Source organism: Dendrobium catenatum, unplaced genomic scaffold (assembly GCF_001605985.2).
Source record: "Dendrobium catenatum unplaced genomic scaffold, ASM160598v2 fragScaff_scaffold_1521, whole genome shotgun sequence".
Taxonomy (NCBI): Eukaryota; Viridiplantae; Streptophyta; class Magnoliopsida; order Asparagales; family Orchidaceae; genus Dendrobium; species Dendrobium catenatum.
The window spans coordinates 443330-462682 of record NW_021319983.1 but is presented as its reverse complement, the minus strand read 5'-3'; the positions used below and the strand labels follow the sequence as shown (position 1 = coordinate 462682).

At 37.5% G+C, this 19353-nt stretch overlaps 1 protein-coding gene across 4 annotated transcripts; it reads left to right on the top strand.

Annotated features, from left to right (window-relative positions):
• Window positions 1-490: 490 nt before the first annotated feature.
• Window positions 491-17840, top strand: LOC110096662. Of its 4 annotated transcripts, none has more exons than XM_028700465.1 (16): window positions 491-661; window positions 1264-1786; window positions 2013-2253; window positions 2586-2887; window positions 4555-4734; window positions 5446-6216; window positions 6303-6397; window positions 6505-6567; window positions 6647-6735; window positions 6816-6881; window positions 7038-7631; window positions 14487-14561; window positions 15053-15123; window positions 15208-15265; window positions 15995-16196; window positions 16877-17840. In XM_028700465.1, exons 2-16 carry the CDS (start codon window positions 1374-1376, stop codon window positions 17566-17568), a joined length of 3912 nt encoding a protein of 1303 aa, XP_028556298.1. In that variant the 5' UTR covers window positions 491-661; window positions 1264-1373; the 3' UTR covers window positions 17569-17840. The 4 variants fall into 4 exon arrangements, with proteins under 4 accessions (XP_028556298.1, XP_020678371.1, XP_020678373.1 ...); XM_020822712.2 differs by having other exon boundaries at window positions 491-871; XM_020822714.2 differs by having other exon boundaries at window positions 491-1786; window positions 2013-2247.
• Window positions 17841-19353: the final 1513 nt, after the last annotated feature.

Genomic DNA, 19353 nt, shown 5'->3' with positions numbered 1-19353 from the left:
CCTCATTTGTAATCGACTGCAAATAATAGTGGATTCATTCAATCTGGGCTAGACCTCGTGGGTTTTTCTCCTTTTTAGGAGTTTTTCACGTAAAATTTTTTATGTCTCTAGTGAATGTTAGACACTCTCTCTTATCTGATTGTGTGTTGAATATTCTTATAATTCTAAGACGTTAAATTTTATGTTTTTCTAACGTTGAGAATACTCTAGGACGCAACAAAGCTAATGCCTTGTAACTCATCAAAATCTAAAGAGCTGAATATTCAATCAATATGATCATTTGCTCTAAAGTTTAAGTTGCTAATTGCAATTATAACTTTTATATAAATTTAAATTATCTTCTTTAGAACTTTAAATATTAAATTTATTATTCTAACTCATTTTTTGTTATAATTTTTTTAAATAAATAGTGCACGTAATTTTTTGTTATAACAGTAATGATATTACTATTATTAGTATTATCGTTATTATTAGCCTGTTAGGAGTTTAAGGCACCACTAATATTCGGGCTGCTCCGATGAAGGCTCGGAGAGTCCATTTGTTCTTTCGCAAACGCGTACGCTTCCATGAAATTAGCTGTTCAGCCGGCGAATTCGGATCTGATCCGAGCCCGTTCTCCGGAGAATGCTGGTTGATGGTGCAAATCTAAGGAATAGCCCAGGTGTGCGGGCGAGCTAGGTTTTCGCGCTCCGTTCTTAGGCTCTGTCCTTAATTAGGGTTCCCTTTCTTCCTTAAATCTCCATCTTCAATCTCTTCTTCTCTTCAAAAAGTTCGTTTTTGCATATTCTTTGCGTTCCGCAACCGTGTGTTATGGTCGCGGGGTCGGCGTGAGGGCTTGGAACTCGTTTTATTTGGGCTGTGGCATTGTCTGGTTAGTCTATATCTTCTTGTTGTTTTCAGTGTTCTGATTGTTGCATCTTGTTTCTCTTCTTGGGTTGACTCGGGAGTTCAAGATCTTTTGGCCCATTTGCCATCGGGTGTACAGCTCGTTTGGTGCCAAATTTACAATTTGGTTAACTGAGCTGCTTTTGGGTTTTTACCGTCTTTAATTCCTCTGTCTTTCTCCCGAGCTTACTCTTGCCCCGTCTTTTACCCGCTGCTATCCATTTTGAAGCCTGTACTATCTCTTTTGGCTGCAAGTTTTGTCATCATTTAACGGTGTAATTCAATATCAGTTTATTGAATTGCCGCCATTATTGTCTGTCTACTGGGCTTGTCAGCGTGTTTTAGGTATATCATTAGTTTCAATTTGTTGTGTTGTAGGATTTCGGTCAATTGTATATATTCCATCTCCGCTTGATTACTTTCATTGGGAAAGTGTGAGTACGGATATTCGATTTGGACATCATTTGTTATGATTGCTGGAGTGTGAAATGGTGGGCAGCACAAGAGCCGAATTGGCTTCCAGCAGTCTGGATGGACCGGCCTTTGCTTCTGGTTATCCAAGTGGGCCGAGGGGCTCTTACAGCAGTCCTAGTTTGGAGCGGTCAGGTAGCTTTCGAGAGAGCCTTGAGAATCGCTTGATGGCGTCAGCTTCAGGTACATCCAGGAATGCGTCTGCATCATTGGACATCCCTTCATTATCACAATATTTGCCACTGGAGCCTTTCTCAACAAGCGAGCTAAATCTCAAGTACAGCCGCCAAGGGGAGCTAAGAAGGGCCCTTGGTGTCTCAGTTGAGGAACATTCGTTTGGTTCCTTGCAGTCTAAGACCCTTCCACAGATAGCATCGGAGGACTTGAAGCGTTTCAAAGCTAGTGTGCTAGAGACGTCCAATAGAGCCAGGTAATTCTCTACTAGATTCTTTTTATCCTGTTAGAAATCATTTATATGAAATCATTCAATTTTTTCCAAGTCATTGCAAAATTTCAATCCGATATCCTTGTTAGATTGCCTGTGTCGTTATGTGCTTGTGGAAAAAAAAAAACTCTTTTTCTTGGTAGAAAATCATTCTTCATTACAAAAAACAGTTTCTCCATGTGTAAATCTAGTTTATCGTTGTGGTCATCAGGGACAGAGCAAAGTTGTTGCAAGAATCCATTTTGAAATTGGATAAATATCGTAACATTGTTACAAAAAGACGGTCTCGCAATGAGGCTCAAACAAGTGAAAAGCCTGGTAGTTCAAATTTGTTGAAGATGGGAAGCCAAATTCATCAGAGCAATTCAGATATTGCCAATGTGAGGCAGGAGGAAAGGACAAAGCTTGCCATTCCAAATAGACGTGTTCGCTCTTCTATGGCGGAAGTACGGGTTTGTATTTTTTTTTAAATATTAGGCTTCATGTTTTGCTTGCTCTAAAGTTTGAGGCCTTTGGACTTCTCTGGGATGTCTCTAGTATTCAAAGTTGCTCGTGTACTACCAGCGATTTTGATATCTTTATTCACTTTATAATTTTTCTTGAGCTTTATGTTGACTGAGCTCTAAGTTATGGTGGTATTTCTTAAAACTAAAAGCACAGATTGTTCATTTTCTTTTCAAGATTCTTTCTCTGAGCTTTTTTTTTTGTTCGTTTGTCATCTGAGCGATGAAATGAGATTTAGGCATCATCATTGTTTTAAAATTTTCTATGTTAATTGTTTCAGTCTGATGGTCGGAGTTCTATTCCGGCAAGACAGGGTGCAGCCATGGATAAGGATAAAAACATGCTTTTTGAAAAGGAAAAATCTATGCTTAGGGTGTGCAATGGGGGACCAATGTCCAGTGAAGACAGGATACGTGGACTACCTACTGGAGGGGATGGATGGGAGAAGAAACTCAAACGAAAGCGTTCTGTCGGTACAATGGGCACTAGGATTCCAGATGGGGAGAGAGAGTTTAAACATACAATTCAATCAAGGCCTAATACCGAGCCCCGTTCTCGCCCCCCTGATGGCAATGGATTTAGGTAATTTCAATGCTTTGTCATCACATTTGTTGCATTTCATATTAAGATATTCTCGATATGTAATTTTATTTGACAAAGCAAATAGTTTCTTCTGACTAGTTGACTGGGTTTGAAATTTAGTTTTTGCTTGCATGGCCAACAAACATAGCGCATGATTCTCTTATGAAAAGCATTACTCCAGTCTCATTTTTTTTAATATTTCATTGTGTTATTTGGTTACAGTGAACACCGATCGCTTTATTTATTATGATTCAAAACTTAATATTTGATTGAGCATATTAGGAAAATGCTCACAACGGATCAACAGAGTAAACTGAATCGAGTATATTAGAAAAAATCTCACAATGTATTAAAAGAGTAAACTAATTTGAGCAGGAATGTGGATATATATATATATATATAAAGATGCTGTCCTTTGTGGAGGAACAGGAACTTTTGTTTTGAATTTATTCGGCTAAGGAACATTGACCTCAAGAAATAATAATAATAATAATAAAATTACTATTTATTTTGTTGCAAAGTGTGGTTAAAGTAAACTTTGTTCCTATAATTTTATTTTTTATGTATCTGATTTACTATAAAAGTGCTTTTACTCGACTCATTTTTTTGTTCAATTTCTTCTCAAAACTATAGGGGCATAGTTATCAATAGTGCATACCATAGCTCATAGCTTAGTGAGTTGCATCTCCTATGCTTTTGGTATAGCAAGACGTGTGGGGAGAAAATAGCATGATATGTCTATTTATGTATCCTACATAGTGTGCTATTTTTTCAGTTTGGTACTTGCTTCTGTTTAATTGTTTTGACTAGAGTTCTTTGCAGAAGCTAGTGTTGTGTATTGAAGTATCTATAGCATTCAAGACCGATCTAGAGGAAAATAAATTAATTCTTCATCTAGGCAGGCATATTTGTGGATGACATAATAATTATGATGCTGATAAGAAGATTATGATTTAGGAGATGAAAATGATGGAGGTAGGATTTATAAACAACATGCTTCTATTTTTTGGACTCATGCACCAAATTTTAGTATTTTGTCCAAATATCATGCATTGCTACAACCATCATAGTTTGCAAATTTAATTTCTCTGTTTGTCATGATGGTTGATATTTCTATCTGATTGTCTATTGTTAAATTGCATATATGTTAAAACAATTTTATGTCCTATTATAGCGCATTGACCGTGTATGTTTGTTTTTTTTTGTCTAGGATATTTATTTCTCTTAATTTGTCAGATTATTAATAATTATTTATGTTTTCTTTTATTTGCATTATTTTTTAAATAACGCATGCTGAGCTATGCGCTATGGCTCATGGAGAATCTTGTGCTTTAATCTGCTATCTGATATTGGGAATTATGAGCTTGTTTAATACTGTGAAGAATTTGTTTGCAGATCAATCAAACCTTAAATGTAGTAGCACATTTATTAGGTTGAAATTCTAATTCATTCCAACAAGTTTGTCTATGTTGAAGTGGCGTTGAATAAATGTTAAATTATTTTAGTGAAGAAATTTGTCACACCTTAAAGTGTCTTTGACATGGTGTCAGAGAGTGCAGTGTTGGCAATCTCTTGTTTGAATGGCAGATCTAACTTTGAACTACATTAAAGCGCTAGTCAATATAGTTTGAGATAGTTCTGATTACATTATTTAACCAATCATGCAGGAGTGGATCGGCTAACGGAGTTGTTGGAAGTAGCAAGATTGACAACAATTCTCAGCTATCTGGTAATAGCTCTCGCGGAATGACCAGGACTGAACTGGAGAATGGATCTCTTCCAACTGATCGAAGGGATCGCATTATTGGACTTGACAAGGAGAGGATCATGGCTAAGGGAAGCAACAAGTAAGCATTGTTTAATTTATTTGTTTCATTATTTTTCATATGTGCTTTCAGCATTTCTATCCCCTACTGTATTGTCTTGTGAAAGCTAAATTATCTAGGTTAATGATGTTGTACTTGTAAGATTTTTAGTTGGTGGGATACATTTTAGCATGCACCGCCTTTCTAGAAGACAACGAGATGCTCTGTGCATCTTTTTCTTAGTTCTCCTAAGCATGAATCTCATTTTTCATTTTTCAGTTTGTAAATAGTTATGTATTGTGAGCATACTTCCCATTCTATTTACCGGTTTATGTTAACATAATTTGCCAAAGTGTTGACTCTTCGCATATTTTTGTTTATTAGACTTTAAGTAATAAGTAGTCATCTGTTTAGAACAAATTATGGTGGATTTTATGTCTTCTTTAAAGTCAATCAAAGTTTTATCTTTTTAAGTTGGCATGAAATAAAAGTAGTATATCTTGTAGTCTGGCTAGCTGAGGTTTGTTTCTTCGTGTAAGAAGGATTAGGTGCTAATGCTAGTTAATAGAATTCGTTCACCCTTCAAATCTGATTGTTAAATGTTAGAAATTTAAAAAGTACAGTAGCCCCATAAAACCAAATGGCAGAAAAAATGTGAAAGGTCTCAGCTTGCATTGATTTGTGTAGATTGGATTTCTTTATTATGCCTTATCTATTTTATTTCTCAGCATGAATGCTTTACTTGAATTTCAGGTTAAATAACCGTGAGGATGCTCAACCAGAAAGTCAAAGTCCTCTAGCAAAAGGCAAAGCCTCTAGGGCACCACGAACTGGTTCTGGCACTTCAGTCGGTGCACCGAATTATCCCCGTTTATCTGGAGGTATTGAAGGATGGGAGCATTCCGCGTGTTTGAACAAAGTGCAACCTTTGAGCAGCCCTGTCAATCGGAAACGCCCATTGCCTACAGGATCATCATCACCACCTGTTACTCAATGGGTGGGTCAACGGCCCCAAAAGATATCCCGCACAAGAAGGGCAAATGTGGTTTCTCCTGTGTCAAATTTTGATGATGTTCAAGCTTTTTCTGAAGGTTTTGTTGCTCCTGATGTTGGAGCTAGGCTATCATCTGTGGATTCTGGCAGCTCCTTAAATTCAAGGGTGGCTGCTAATGGCAGTCATCAGTTGAAAATTAGGCTCGAAAATGTTCCTTCTCCTGCTGGATTATCAGAAAGTGAGGAATCAGGTGTTATTGAGAATAAAAGAGAGAAAGGAGGAGATAATTGTGAGGTAGAGGATGGGCATCCAAATGTGCCTCTTAAAGTGTCGGATTTCAGTTTACCTATGAAAAAGAACAAGATTCGTACAAAAGAAGAAATTGGAGATGGTGTACGGAGGCAGGGCAGAAGTGGTAGAGGGTCAACTCTGTCAAAGGCATCCTTGTCATTAACAAAAGAAAAGCAAGAGAATGCAGACGCCATTAAGCCACTCAAAAATGGCAGGCCTGCTCCTGATAGGAGTGAAAGGTTCTGAACATTTTGCATTTTTAAACCGAATTCCTTGATCACAGTTTTTATTTTTTGCTGTTTAAACATGCTGAATTTTCCTGCAGTAGGGTTGGCCGTCCTCCATCGAAGAAGGTTTCTGATAGAAAGGCTTATGGTCGTCCTATGCCAAGTATACACTGTGGTCCATCAGATTTGATAGGTGATACTGCCTTTATTCCCTATTTTCCTTCCAATCATTGTATATTAGCATTCTCTGCTAATCATTAAAACATGAATCTTCTGTTTGCTTGAATAATGTTTCTATAGGTGAACCAGATGATGACCGTGAAGAATTGTTAACAGCTGTAAATGCTACTCGGAACTCTAGCTGTGTGTATCCTCTGGTGTTTTACATCATAGTGTTCAACTTAAAAATATTTTACACTATTGAATTCATCCTAATCTGCAGATAACAGTTGTTCTAGTTCATTTTGGAAGTCAATGGAAACAGTATTTTCTTATATTAGCTCAGAGGATTTAACATTTGTGAAACATCAGGTAAGTATTTTTGTATACTTTGTTTCGGTAGTATGGAAATGTTGACGGTTAGTAACTTTTGCTTGTTTGAAACCGTGTAGATTAAATTTGCAGAAGAACTGGATGGAAGTTTATCCAGTATGCTAGATACTGAGCACAATGTAAAGGTAGAAAAAAATGCATTTTCTTTTATAATAATCTTGTTTGGGAGAACCCTTAAAAATCATCTTCTTTGGTATTACAAGTTTAATGGAACTTCTTTGATTTTTGCTTCTTTTTTTCTATGCTTCTTCTTTGAAGTAACATTGTTTCTATATGTTTAGGGAAACGTATTTTGTGGAGCAGCTTCATCAATTCATTCAACCGAAGCAAACATTCTTGGGACGAATAGCTTTACTGAGACTTTTTGCTCAGTGGATGATCAAATGCAACCTAAAGAGGCGTCTAGAAAGACAGAAACAGAAAATTGGTTTGATAGGATTATTCCGCTTTCTCAAAGACTTCTGTCTGCTTTAATTATGGAAGATGGAACTGATGGTTCTAACTGCTGTATTGAACAAGAAGGGTTGCTCTTACAACTTGCAAGTGATTGTTCGACATATGGTGCAAATTGCTATCTTGAAAATGAGTTGGAGTTAGGTGCCGTCAAATCTGACTTTGAGTTGGATTTAGATTACAAAAATCAGAAGAATTGTGCAGCAGATGTTAAATCTTGCAATGGCTTTGCAGCCCACAGCAACCGCGGAACATCGGTTATCCAAACCTCAATATCCGGCGGTCCTCTGTTTCAGGAGAATGGTGTTTCAGAACATTTAGATGTTGGGGCTCTTTCTGAGTATGGCCTGTTCGAACATATGCCTTTGAATGATAGAATCTTGATGGAGCTGCACAGTATTGGCATATATCCAGATTTAGTGGTATGTGGTCTGCAGATGCTTTACTTTTTGGGTCCTTCTGCATTATTTCAGTTTTGTTGCGTCACCTTTAATCGGTCTTATGATAATTGATATATCCCTATTTCTTTATCATTCGTTGACTGTTCGGAGGCCCTTTTTATTAAAGAATATATAGGAGTGTTGCATCGTATGAATTGTATATGATATTCATTGCAAAGGCATGCTGATATCCATGTAGTATGAACTGAAATTACGGTGAGTTTTAAATTGTTCTTTCATTTGTGATAGACTTTTATTTCAAGAATCACTTTCAGTTGAAATGACGCCAATGCTTTTAATTTTAGCTTTCTTCCCTTTCCCTTGTATTTTTTTTTTCTATTGTACTATTGTGATAGGAAACAAGTGCAGGAATTGAGAAAGCCTTGGCTGAAATTTAGAATTTCAGCAAGATTTAAGCAGATTTTGAGATAAATCTCTTGGGAAAATACTAGGGAAACTTGATAATAGATGAAAAGTAGAAGAAAACAATCAAAATATAATAGATCTTCAATTCGAGAGGAAGATCCGACTCTCCCAATCTCTAGCCGGCAGCTAGAGCCCGCCCAAAACACCTAAGAGAAAACTCAAAAATTGCAAAACATCACATAACCTTAACCCTAAACCTTGTCCTCTTATTTAAAGAATATAAATAAAAGCATAATTACTAAACAACCCTTTTCAGACTAATTTCCCTCCTAAACTGCCCCCTCCAATTTAAAATTACCATCAAGGCATGGGCCCTACAAGGATGCCGATGGCTCTTGTAGTCCTCCTAGAATAAACCATGAGCCGACCCTGGTTTTGGGCCGGCTTGACCAGTCTATCTTTGACTGGTCTATCAATACCCCCCGTCAAAGAATCATGTTGTCCTTAAGGTGGAAGGACAAAAATTGATGTTTCATTTGCTTACACGACTCCCAGGTAGCCTCGTACTTAGGCTGGTTTTTCCCCTTAATCAGCACTTCTTTACTTCCTGCCTCCCCCTGTCGTACTGTCGTACTCCTACCAACTCCAGGGGTTCCAAGGCCACCTCCAAGTTCTCTTTCAACGTCTCTGGTAACTCTACAATGGCGGTGTGATCTCCTATAGCTCTCCTTAGCTATGACACGTGAAATATCTGATGTATGGTCGCGGTTGGAGGTAGCTTCAATCGATACACCACTGCTCTGATCCTCTTCTTTATCTCAAAAGGTTCAAAGTACCGTGGAGCCAGCTTCTCATTCCTCTTACTCACCACTATCCACTACTTGTAGGGACGAAGCTTCAAATACACCCTACCCTTGCCTCAAACTGAATGTCTTTTTTTATGCCCATCAGCCTGCCTTTTCATAATATGCTGGGCTCTCAAAAGATATTTTTTTCAATTCCTCTAGTATCCTATCCCTCTCTTCCAAGTACCGCTCCACTGAAAAGACTGATATGCTACTCTGCCCAAAGTGCACCAAGTGAGATGGATCCCTTGCCATACAACACTTTGAAAGGAGTCATTTAGGGCGTCGAATGGTATGAAGTGTTGCACTAGTATTCTGCCCATGTTAGCCACTTAGCCCACAGCTGAGGTGTCTTTGTAGAGAAGCATGATAGATATGTCTCCAAGTTCTTGTTGACCACCTACGTCTGCCCATCAGTTTGAGGGTGGTAAGAGGTGCTCTTTTTTAGCACGGTCCCCTGCAACCTGAACAACTCTCTCCAAAAGTGACCGATGAACACATTGTCTCGATCGGACACTAGAGACTCTAATATCCAGTGTAATTTGACCACGTCTCTAATGAAAGTCGATGCCACTATTACTGTCATATACGGATGTCATAGAGTAATGAAATGAGCATATTTGCTTAGTTTGTCAACCACCCGCAGGATAATTATAAACCTCTTCGATTGGGGTAGTCCGTCTATGAAATTCATAAAGGCCTCTTCCCCCTCTCTATCTGAAAGCGCCAAAGGCTATTTTAGCCCCCTAGGAGCCATAGTCATATATTTATTCCTATGAAAAACCTCACAATTGGTCACCATCTCCCTTGTATCCTTGTGCATCCCCTTCTAATATAATTCAGCAGCTAGTTTCCTATATGTCTTTTGTACACTAGAGTGACCCCCAACTACGCTCCCGTGAAACTCCTGTAATAAGTGCGAAATATGAATTGAGGTTTGTGGCAACAAAAACCTCCTTTGGTATAGAAATCTCTCCCCATCTACTGAATAGCCAGGATAGCTACTCTTATTCTTTCAGCAGATTCTCTCTGATCTTTTTTAACACCTTGTTTTGCACACTTTCTTTCTTAATAGCCCTCCAACCCAACATCAGCGGTATCGAAATAACTATATCTTGGAGCTCCTCCATACATCTCGATAAGGCATCAGCCGCTTTATTCTCCAGTCCTGGCCTATATTAGATCTCAAAATCATAGCATAACAACTTTGACAGCCCTCTCTGATGCTCCTTGGCCACCGTCCTTTGCTTTAGTAAGTACTTCAAACTCCACTGGTCAGTCCTGACGATGAAATGCGGCCCAACAAGTATGGCTCCCACTTTTGAATAGCTAATACAATGGCCATCAATTCCCTCTCATAGACTATCTTTATTCTAGCTCTGGCTGTCAACACATGGTTGAAGCATGGTTTAAAATTGCGCAATATGAGGCTCGCCTTGAGGCCCGCCTTTGCGCAATTCCAGTAAAAAATGCCTCGATGCTTACGCCTCGAGTTTTTGTTATAAGGCTTGCGCCTCAACTTGGTTGAGGCCCGGCTTAAGGCCCGCCTCGCCTCACTGGCATGAGGCTTACGCCTCACACTAGATATATTAAAACTTACATAAATCTTGAAGTAAATGCCCGACATTGGATTCTATAGGAGAGGAGGAAGGGGAGAGAGCAGTTCATCATAATGATGATTCAAATGAAGAACCCCTTAGTGATGACAGCGTTGATGACTTATGAGTTCTTATGTGATATGTCATTGCTATTTATTTTTAGAAATTAGAATTATATGTTAATGAAAAGAATACTGAGATTTGGGAAAGATAGAATTTTGAGTTGAACTATATTTCATGTTGTCTTATTATTGGGATATTTTGATTTCACTTAATATCTTATGTTTTTTTATGTTTTATATATTCACTCATTAGTATATAAAAAATTTATCATTTTATGTTTACGCAATCTTTTGATTTTGAGGCTTACGCCTCAAAACGCCTTGAGGCTTACGCCTCGCCTCACGAATGAAAAACGCCTCAATATCCGAATACGCAATTTTAAACATTGGGTTGAAGTAGGCTATGGGTCTGTGATTTTGCATGAGCACTACCTCCAACCCATATCCAGAGCCATCAGTTTCCACCACAAACATTTGGCTGAAATTAAGTAGTGCTAGGAATCAGAACCGTGGTCATGGAGATCTTCAATCTCTCAAAGGCTTGAATGGCTGCCTCTCCCCACAAGAAACTGTCCTTATTTAGCTGCTTTGTCAGAGGTCAAACAATGGTGATGTATCCCTTCACAAAACTCATGTAGTACCTTGTCAATCCTAGGAAGCCCCTTAGCTCCATCATGTTTTTATGCAGAGGTCATTTCAGCATTGCCTCAATTTTGGCTTGGTTAGCGGCCACTCATTCCTGGGATACCACGTGCCCCAAATACTACACACTTGCCTGAGAAAAATAGCATTTCTTCATATTAGCCCTCAACTGGTGCTTTCACAACACCTCTAAGATGCTCCAACTGCTCCTCACCGAACTTGCTATACACCAAGATGTCATAAAAAAAATTAGAACAAACATCCTGAGGCAAGGTCGGAGCACCTTATTTTTAAGGGACTGAAAAGTACCAAGGGCATTGGTGAGACCAAATGGCATCACCAAGAGTTCATAGTGTCTCTAGTGTGTCTTGTATGCTATCTTCGAAATGTCCTCCTCTCTCATTCGGATCTAGTGGTATTCGGACTTCAGGTCTACCTTCATGAATACTGCCGCTCCACAAAGCTCATCTAGCAACTCATCTATCATTGGAATAGGAAACTTGTTTGGCATTGTCTCCATATTCAGAGCCCAGTAGTCCACGCAAAATCTCCTATTTCCATCATTTCTTTTTAACTAGTAGAGCTGGACTAGAGAAAGTGCTAACACTCAACTTGATGATCTTGCATCCAACATCTTTCGGATCAACTTCTCAATCTCATCATTCTGGATCTGTGGGTAGCGGTAAGGTCTAACATTAATCGGTGAGACCCCCTCCCTCAATATGATGGCATGCTTCTGTCCCCTCTATGGTGGCAATCCCTGAGGTGGCTAGAAAATATCCCCGAATTGTTGTAGAACTAGCTGCACGAAAAGAGGGATGTCCCCTCCTTCCTCTCCTATGATCCCCTCCAAGCTATGTAGCTCCACTAGAAATCCTCCTCCCACCTCCTGTATGGTTCTTGCTATGCTTTTTAGCGACACCATGGCTTTAGAGAGTCCTGCATCTCTTTTAATCAACATCCTTCTCTCTTCCACCATCAGCTCCATTGTCAGCATCCCCTAATTCACCTTATAATTACCCAATGTTTGCAGCCAGATCATTTCCAGGATGACATCAATGCTCCCCAGCTCCAAGGGAAGAAAATCCTCCCTCACCTGGATCCCTAGTATGGTCAAGACTACTCCCCTATACAACCCTCTACCTATCTCCATCTTCCCCATCCCCATCATGACCCCATAGCATCCCGTGTCTACTAGTTTTAATCCCATTGATCTACGACCTGGTTGGAGATGAAATTGTGGGTGGCCCTACTATCTACCAGCACTACTACTTCCTTGTCAATTATTTATCCTTTCAATTTCATAGTGTGATTCGAGGTGAATCTTACTACTGAGTTCAAGGAGACCTCAACCATACTCAAATATTGCTTGTCCTCCTCTGTCGATACCTCCCTCCCACCTCCCTCCTTAGCTTCCTCATCATCATAGATGGTGAGAACCTGAAGAGTTCGGTCCTTACACCTATGCCCCAGTGTGTACTTCTCATCGCATTTGAAACATAACCCTTTTGCCCGCTTATCCTACTCCTCGACCTCTGTGAGTCGCTTGAAGTTGCCCCCCGTGCGAATTCCACCGCTCTTCTCCCTAGGAGCTTCTCTTTAGGAGGATATTGTCTGGGATCTAGGTGCTAAAGTAGTAGAGGTACTTCGGTAGGCCCCTCCCATAATGTTGCTTCTTTTGGCCTTTTCCCTCCTATATTTTTCCTCCACCCTCTGAGAAAGCTCCATTGTCTCTCTGAGCACCCTAGGCCTCAATACCCTAACTTTGCCCAGATGTCCTCCCTAAGCCCCTTCATGGAATTCCCCTCCAGTCCATCCTTAGAGATTCACCTCAATCTCCTTGACAACACTCAAACTTCTCCCAAAATTTCATAATAGTCCCTTCTTGAGTTAGGGCATAAAACTGCTCGTGGAGGTTTTCTTCTTGGATAGTTAGAAAATGTTCCAACAAGTACTCCTTAAATTCTCCCCATGAGTACATCGGATACCTAGCCTTCCTCCATTGAAAGTTTGAAACTATGCTCGAGCTTTTCCTTCCAAACATAGACTTGCTACCATGAATTTTTCCCCTTTTGTCAGCCCATAGATGGCAAAGTAACATTCCATCCGCTACTCTGAACCATGAGCACCCTCCCCTTCAATGACCGGCATCTTTAGCTTCCTTGCCCTCGCATCCATACTCAATTGGTATCTTCCCCAACCATGCCCTTCTCCATTCAACCTCTCCCCATGCCCAGATAATCTCCCAAAAGGGTCGGCATCCTTCCTCCTTGCTCTCCTCTCATCGAAATAACCCGATCCACCCACCAACGGGGCTCCATGTGACGGTCCTCGATGGAAAACACTTTTTAATTCATTGCCATCCTCCTGGATCTCCTTTCCTCGTGATTCTACCCTAGGCATCGCCGGTGATGCTTTTGATTGCATCTCAAGCCTCTTTGTCATCATCTCTTCAAAGTTCTCGAAGCGGTTCTCGATGGCCAAGAGTCTTTCCTCCACCCCAAAATATTTTTCTTATACTTCGGCCTTGAGTTATTTCATCTCGCCTTCCTATGCAGACATCTTCTTTGCTGCCATTAATTGGATCTAGGTTCCAATTACAGAAGCAACGACAAAAACTTATTTTTCCGTCCGAGAAAGTGCTATGATATTAATTTGATAGGAAACAAGTGCAGGAATCGAGAAGCCTTGAATGAAATTTAGAATTTAGCAAGATTCAAGCAGATTTTGAGATAAATCCCTTGGCAAAACATTAGGAAAATTTCATAATAGATGAAAAATAGAAGAAAACAAGCAAGATACAATGGATCTTCAATTCGAGAGGAAGATCCGGTTCTCCCAATCTCTAGCCGGCGGATAGAGCCCAAAACACCTAAGAGAAAATTCAAAAATAGCAAAACATCACATAACCCTAACCCTTGCCATCTTAGACCGGTCTATGATATTGCTTTTGCTATTTTTTGTTTTGCATCTTTTGTATCTTTTATAATGTTGATAAGCTACGTATTCCCAGTGTCTATCTATGTTTACTTTCTTCCATTTTGGATAATATCAGCAAGTTTATGACAAATTTAAATGGCTAGAGCCATTATATGCTTGCATTTTCATGTGCACATTTGATGAGAAGGTAGATCCATATTTTAAGCATTATATTACACATTGTTCTCCACGGTATGCACGCTTCTTTGAAGTGGTTTGGCGTTGAATTTAATATATTTTGGTTGTATAAAACTTGTCATTTACTTTGTGCACTTGTAAGCATTTTCCTGGTTCTAGCTTTTTAGTATTTGTTATTTTAAGTTATGTATTTCTTGGTTTTTACAGCCTGGTCTAGCTGAGGGTGAAGATGAAGAAATTGATAAAGTTATATCTGATCTCAAAATGAGGTTCTTTCAACAGGTGCTACATATTTTAATTCTGTTGCTTTGTGTAATTTATTATATTTATGAAATGCTTGCATTTTTACTTGTCATTCACTTTTTATTGTAGTTCAAAATACTATCTGAATCTCTTGTGCTTGCTAATGTATTTCTCTTCAATATGTTGTTATTTGTACTCAATTTTTGTAATTAATAAAGGTTCATTTGGCTATTACAACATGATTGAATCAAAAGGCATCTTACTTTTTCTATTATACAATGTTAAATGAATTTTATACATATATAAAGTAAACCCTCTTTTGTTATCCGCTGTCCCCACACCATCATCATCATCATCATTATCACAAACTTTTTGGGGCTGGCTTTCTAGGTGTCATGTTTGCTGATAACCACTTGATGAAGAAATCTTGTATATGTTCTTGTTGGTGGCAGTGGTCTAAATCTCATGTATTTTATTGTTGGTATTCTCAAGTGCTAAATTTGATGTGCTGGCATTCATTTCTCTTGTAGGTGAGGAAGATAAAAAGCCAGCTGTATAATTTAGAAAAGGCTCTTCATGGAGTGAAGGAAGTTCAAGAGAGGTATACATATATGTATCTGTCTTCTAAATTCTGTTCTTCAGCTATAAAATATTGGAATGAAATTCTCTGTACTTCTGTTTACAGGAAGATTGAGCAGCTTGCTATGCATAAACTTGTTGAAATGGCTTATAAAAAACTGACGGTAATCATCCCCTTTCTTCTTTCTAAAGAGGTTACTTATGTTTTATCAGATTATGTAATTTTTATGTTTAATGGATATGTCACTCAAGTGTAGTACATTATCTGATTCTTATGATGTTTGCTGCTTATCGGGGACTTGTAAAAGGGGCTGGGATAAAATATATGGGTATGAAAAATGATAAATCTTTGAAAAATTGCATGAGATTACCTTTTTTATAGAAGATAGTACCTTACTCAGCAAAAAAAACTTATATAATTGCAGGAATGAAATTTTTTTAGCAATATATAGTTTACAATTCAACACAGTAAATGTGGGTTATTTGTGTTTTTAGTGGCATTAAGAATATCCTGAACATGTCTAATTTTAATCTTTGTTTTGGATGAGCGTTGTGCGTTGACATGCCAAATGCAGTGCTTCAGTGTATTGTCAGGTCCAAGTGTTTGTCCAAAATGCATCTGTACTGAAATGGCGCTTTCTGGAAATTTCTTGAGGTCTCCAATTTTCTGCAAATTTTTTTGTGCAATTTTATGACATGGTCCAAGTGTTTTCTCTCTTTACACTGCATAATTCCATGAACTAGTTGGGAGCTGATTTCCCTTTAAATTATGCTACTGGAAAGGATTCTTTTTAATATCTGCATAATGCACTTCGTTTTCAGAATGTTTGGCTTTCTATTGAAAAACTAATCTATTATGGGCATTTAATTCTTTGAGTTAACCTATGTGTTAGGGTGGTCGAGGAAGCCATGGCTCAAGCCATAAAAGTGGTGTCAGCAAGATTTCAAAGCAGCTTGCCATGGACTTTGCAAAACGGACTTTAATCAGATGTCAGAAGTTTGAGGAAACTGGTCAGAGCTGCTTCAGTGAACCTCCAATGCGAGATATGCTGTTCTCAGTGTTGCAGCACGGCATAGAGACAAGATATTTGGATGGTATGAGCTTGTTTATTAAAATTTTTATTGTAAAATTGTTTCTAATAAGCTTGTTGTAATCCTATGATTACCTTTAACTTAAGACTTCCAAATAAGATCATAATATAGTCTTGATTTTATAATCTCTTTTTTTTTTTGTTTAATATAAAATACTTAGGACTGCAATGCTTTATGGTACCGAATGTTGGCCATTAAAAGAGAAGCATAATACTAAGTTAAGTGTGGCAGAGATGAGGATGCTCAGGTGGAAGAGTGGTTTTACCCTTAGAGATAGGATACGAAATGAGCATATACGTGAAAAGGTTGGAGAAGCTCCAGTAAAAGATAAGATTAGAGAGTCGCCTTAGATGTTTTCGTCACATAAAACGATGCCCTTCCGATGGCCCGGTTAGTAGAGGTATTAGATTTGACTTATGTTAAGAAAGTTAGAGACAAACCTAAAAAGACTTGGTTAGAAAATATTATAAATGACATTTCTTTATTAGATTTAAACGAGAATTTGACGTTTAATAGGACACAATGAAGAAAAAGGATTCATGTAGCCGATCCCACATAGTGGGATAAAGGCTTGATGTTATTGTTGTTGTATAAAATATTTGGGACTAATCTTTCTCTGGTTAGTATACGGATTACATGTCAAAATCTCTCCTCAATTACTGCTTCTTATGTTCTCTATTCAGGTTTAACATCAAATAACGCTGAGAGACATGGACACAAGTCTGACAGGGGTCAATTCGTTCCATTTCAAGGCCCCTCTAACATACCAGATCAACCATTTGGTAAAAATGACCCGTTTTCTAATAGAGGGAAGAAGAAAGAGGTTTTACTTGATGATGTCGTTACAAGTGCCGCTTCAAGAGCTGCTTCAAGTCCTTATAACACGATTCCTGTTGGATCAAAATGGAAGAAGAGTGATAAAGATAAGGATCATAGTAGGGATACACTAGTAAAAAACCCAGGTGCTAAAGCTGGGCGTCCCTCATTAAGTGGCAGCAGAGGTGAACGCAAAACAAAGACAAAACCAAAGCAAAAGATTGCTCAATTATCAACCTCCGGAAATGGTCTTGGCAGGCCTTCTGAACCAGGCTTATCGACGTCAGGGCGGCTTTCTTCTTCTAATAATGGAGGCTTTAATATGAACAGAAATGAATCCAAGCCTTCCAATGTTGTTACTTCAGATTTACCTAAAGATTTAGAAGATTCCATTTTTACCAACTTGCCGCTAAATGGAATGAACATTGATGAATTAGATGTACAAGGCCAAGATATTGGTTCTTGGTTGAATGTTGATGAAGATGCACTGCAAGACCATGATTTAGTGGGCTTGGAAATTCCAATGGATGATCTTTCAGATTTGAAATTGAATTTCTGAAGCGAGCAATCTCCAGCCTCTTGTGTATACTCCAGAATCTAGAACAGGATTTAGAGCCTTCCTTATGGTTCAATTAACATCCAAAATATTTTACACCGTGAAGCAGATTAGAATTTGTAACCAAGCTTCCCTCCTTCCTTTCTCTTACCCCCAAGGCAAAGTTTTGGCATGTTCTTTTTTCTTCTTTTTATGTGAATTTTTTTATCGTTGTATCAACTTGTAATCTTTGTCAAACATTTATCCCATTGAAATTATTTCTACTCAAATTCTTATGTGATCAGCTTTATAGTTTCTGTAAGTTTTTTTCATTGGCTTATGAAGAGGGAGAAATTATTTTGTGCGGACACCGAATGGAGAGAACCGTCATCTACATTCAGATTTGATGCTTTTTTGCTGTCCTTTTGTTGCGCTTTTGTAAAAGGACAGTAAATATTTAATTATGAATGTATTTTTATTGTAATTTTACTGCTCTTTTGCAAAAGCACAACAAATATTCAATTATTTATTAAATATTTGCTGTTTTTTTTCTGTCATTTTACAAAAACGCAATAAAAGGACAGTAAAAGTGCATCAAATCCGTACAATTTTTTCGTCCGGTATCCGCATAGAATAATTAGTCTATGAGAGGAGAGAGGTTATTTAGGCGTATATATTGATTATTAGATGTTGACCCACATACATTTCATTTCATCCATTTCCTTATAAATAGAATCATTTAGCTTCTTTTTTATTTTTATTTTTATTTTTTTATTAGAATCATTTAGCTTCTTCGTTACTCATTTGGTTTGATGTTTTGCATTTTTATATTGATAATATCGCTTAGAAATTCTTTACAAGCTGTAATTCTATTTGTCATATACTTGTACTCAATTTGTATGCTCTCACTTCTACCATCATTTAATCTTATATAAAAATTTGATTTTACTATTTAAATGACTTAGATTAGTTAAGATGGTTAATTGTTTGTGCTTGTAATATGCAAGAGATATATTGATATTAGTATTTATTATTCATCCACTTGCTTTAGAATAACCTTTGTCTTATTTAATTATTTATATTAACACAATTATTTACTGATCTATGAAGGATTCACTTGAAATTCTAAAAGGCTCTAAGTTTTAAAATACTGAACTAAAGTTTTATTGAAATACATAATTAACTTGCATATGCATGTTGATTAGTTTTATTGTAATATCCATTTAATTTCAGTTAGCATTTAGTATAGGTGATTTTAAAATTACATAGTCCAAATATATTTTTGGCTTATAAGAATGATTGAAAGCCTCAGGCTTCTCTATGATGAATCATATATCAAAATAAGAGTGATTCGCATCAATAAAATTACAATTACAATAATGATCAATGCAATGAGGCCTTCACAATACAGATTATGTTCGCAGCTATCAAATATAATAATAATAATATATTATCCTACAACTGTAGGAGACATCAATAATGACCTAACAAATATCTTCAAGTTGGATGATTATGAACATATTAATGAATAATTTAAGCTTCATTTGAAACAACTTTCTTGCTTTTTAAACTGTCATCATATTTTCTATTTGACTATTATTTTTTAATTATTTTAAAAATTACTTTCTATAACAATTTTAAATAATTATTTTACCTATAATATCTTTATAAAACAGGAAAAAAACTATCCCACATAAAACCTTAATCATATTAAATTCAAAGCCTACCCTGTCTCCAATAACCCCAAAGTTAAGAGTTATTTGATGCATTTGATTAGTATATGAAACCTTTTGTCATACAAAATTTCCT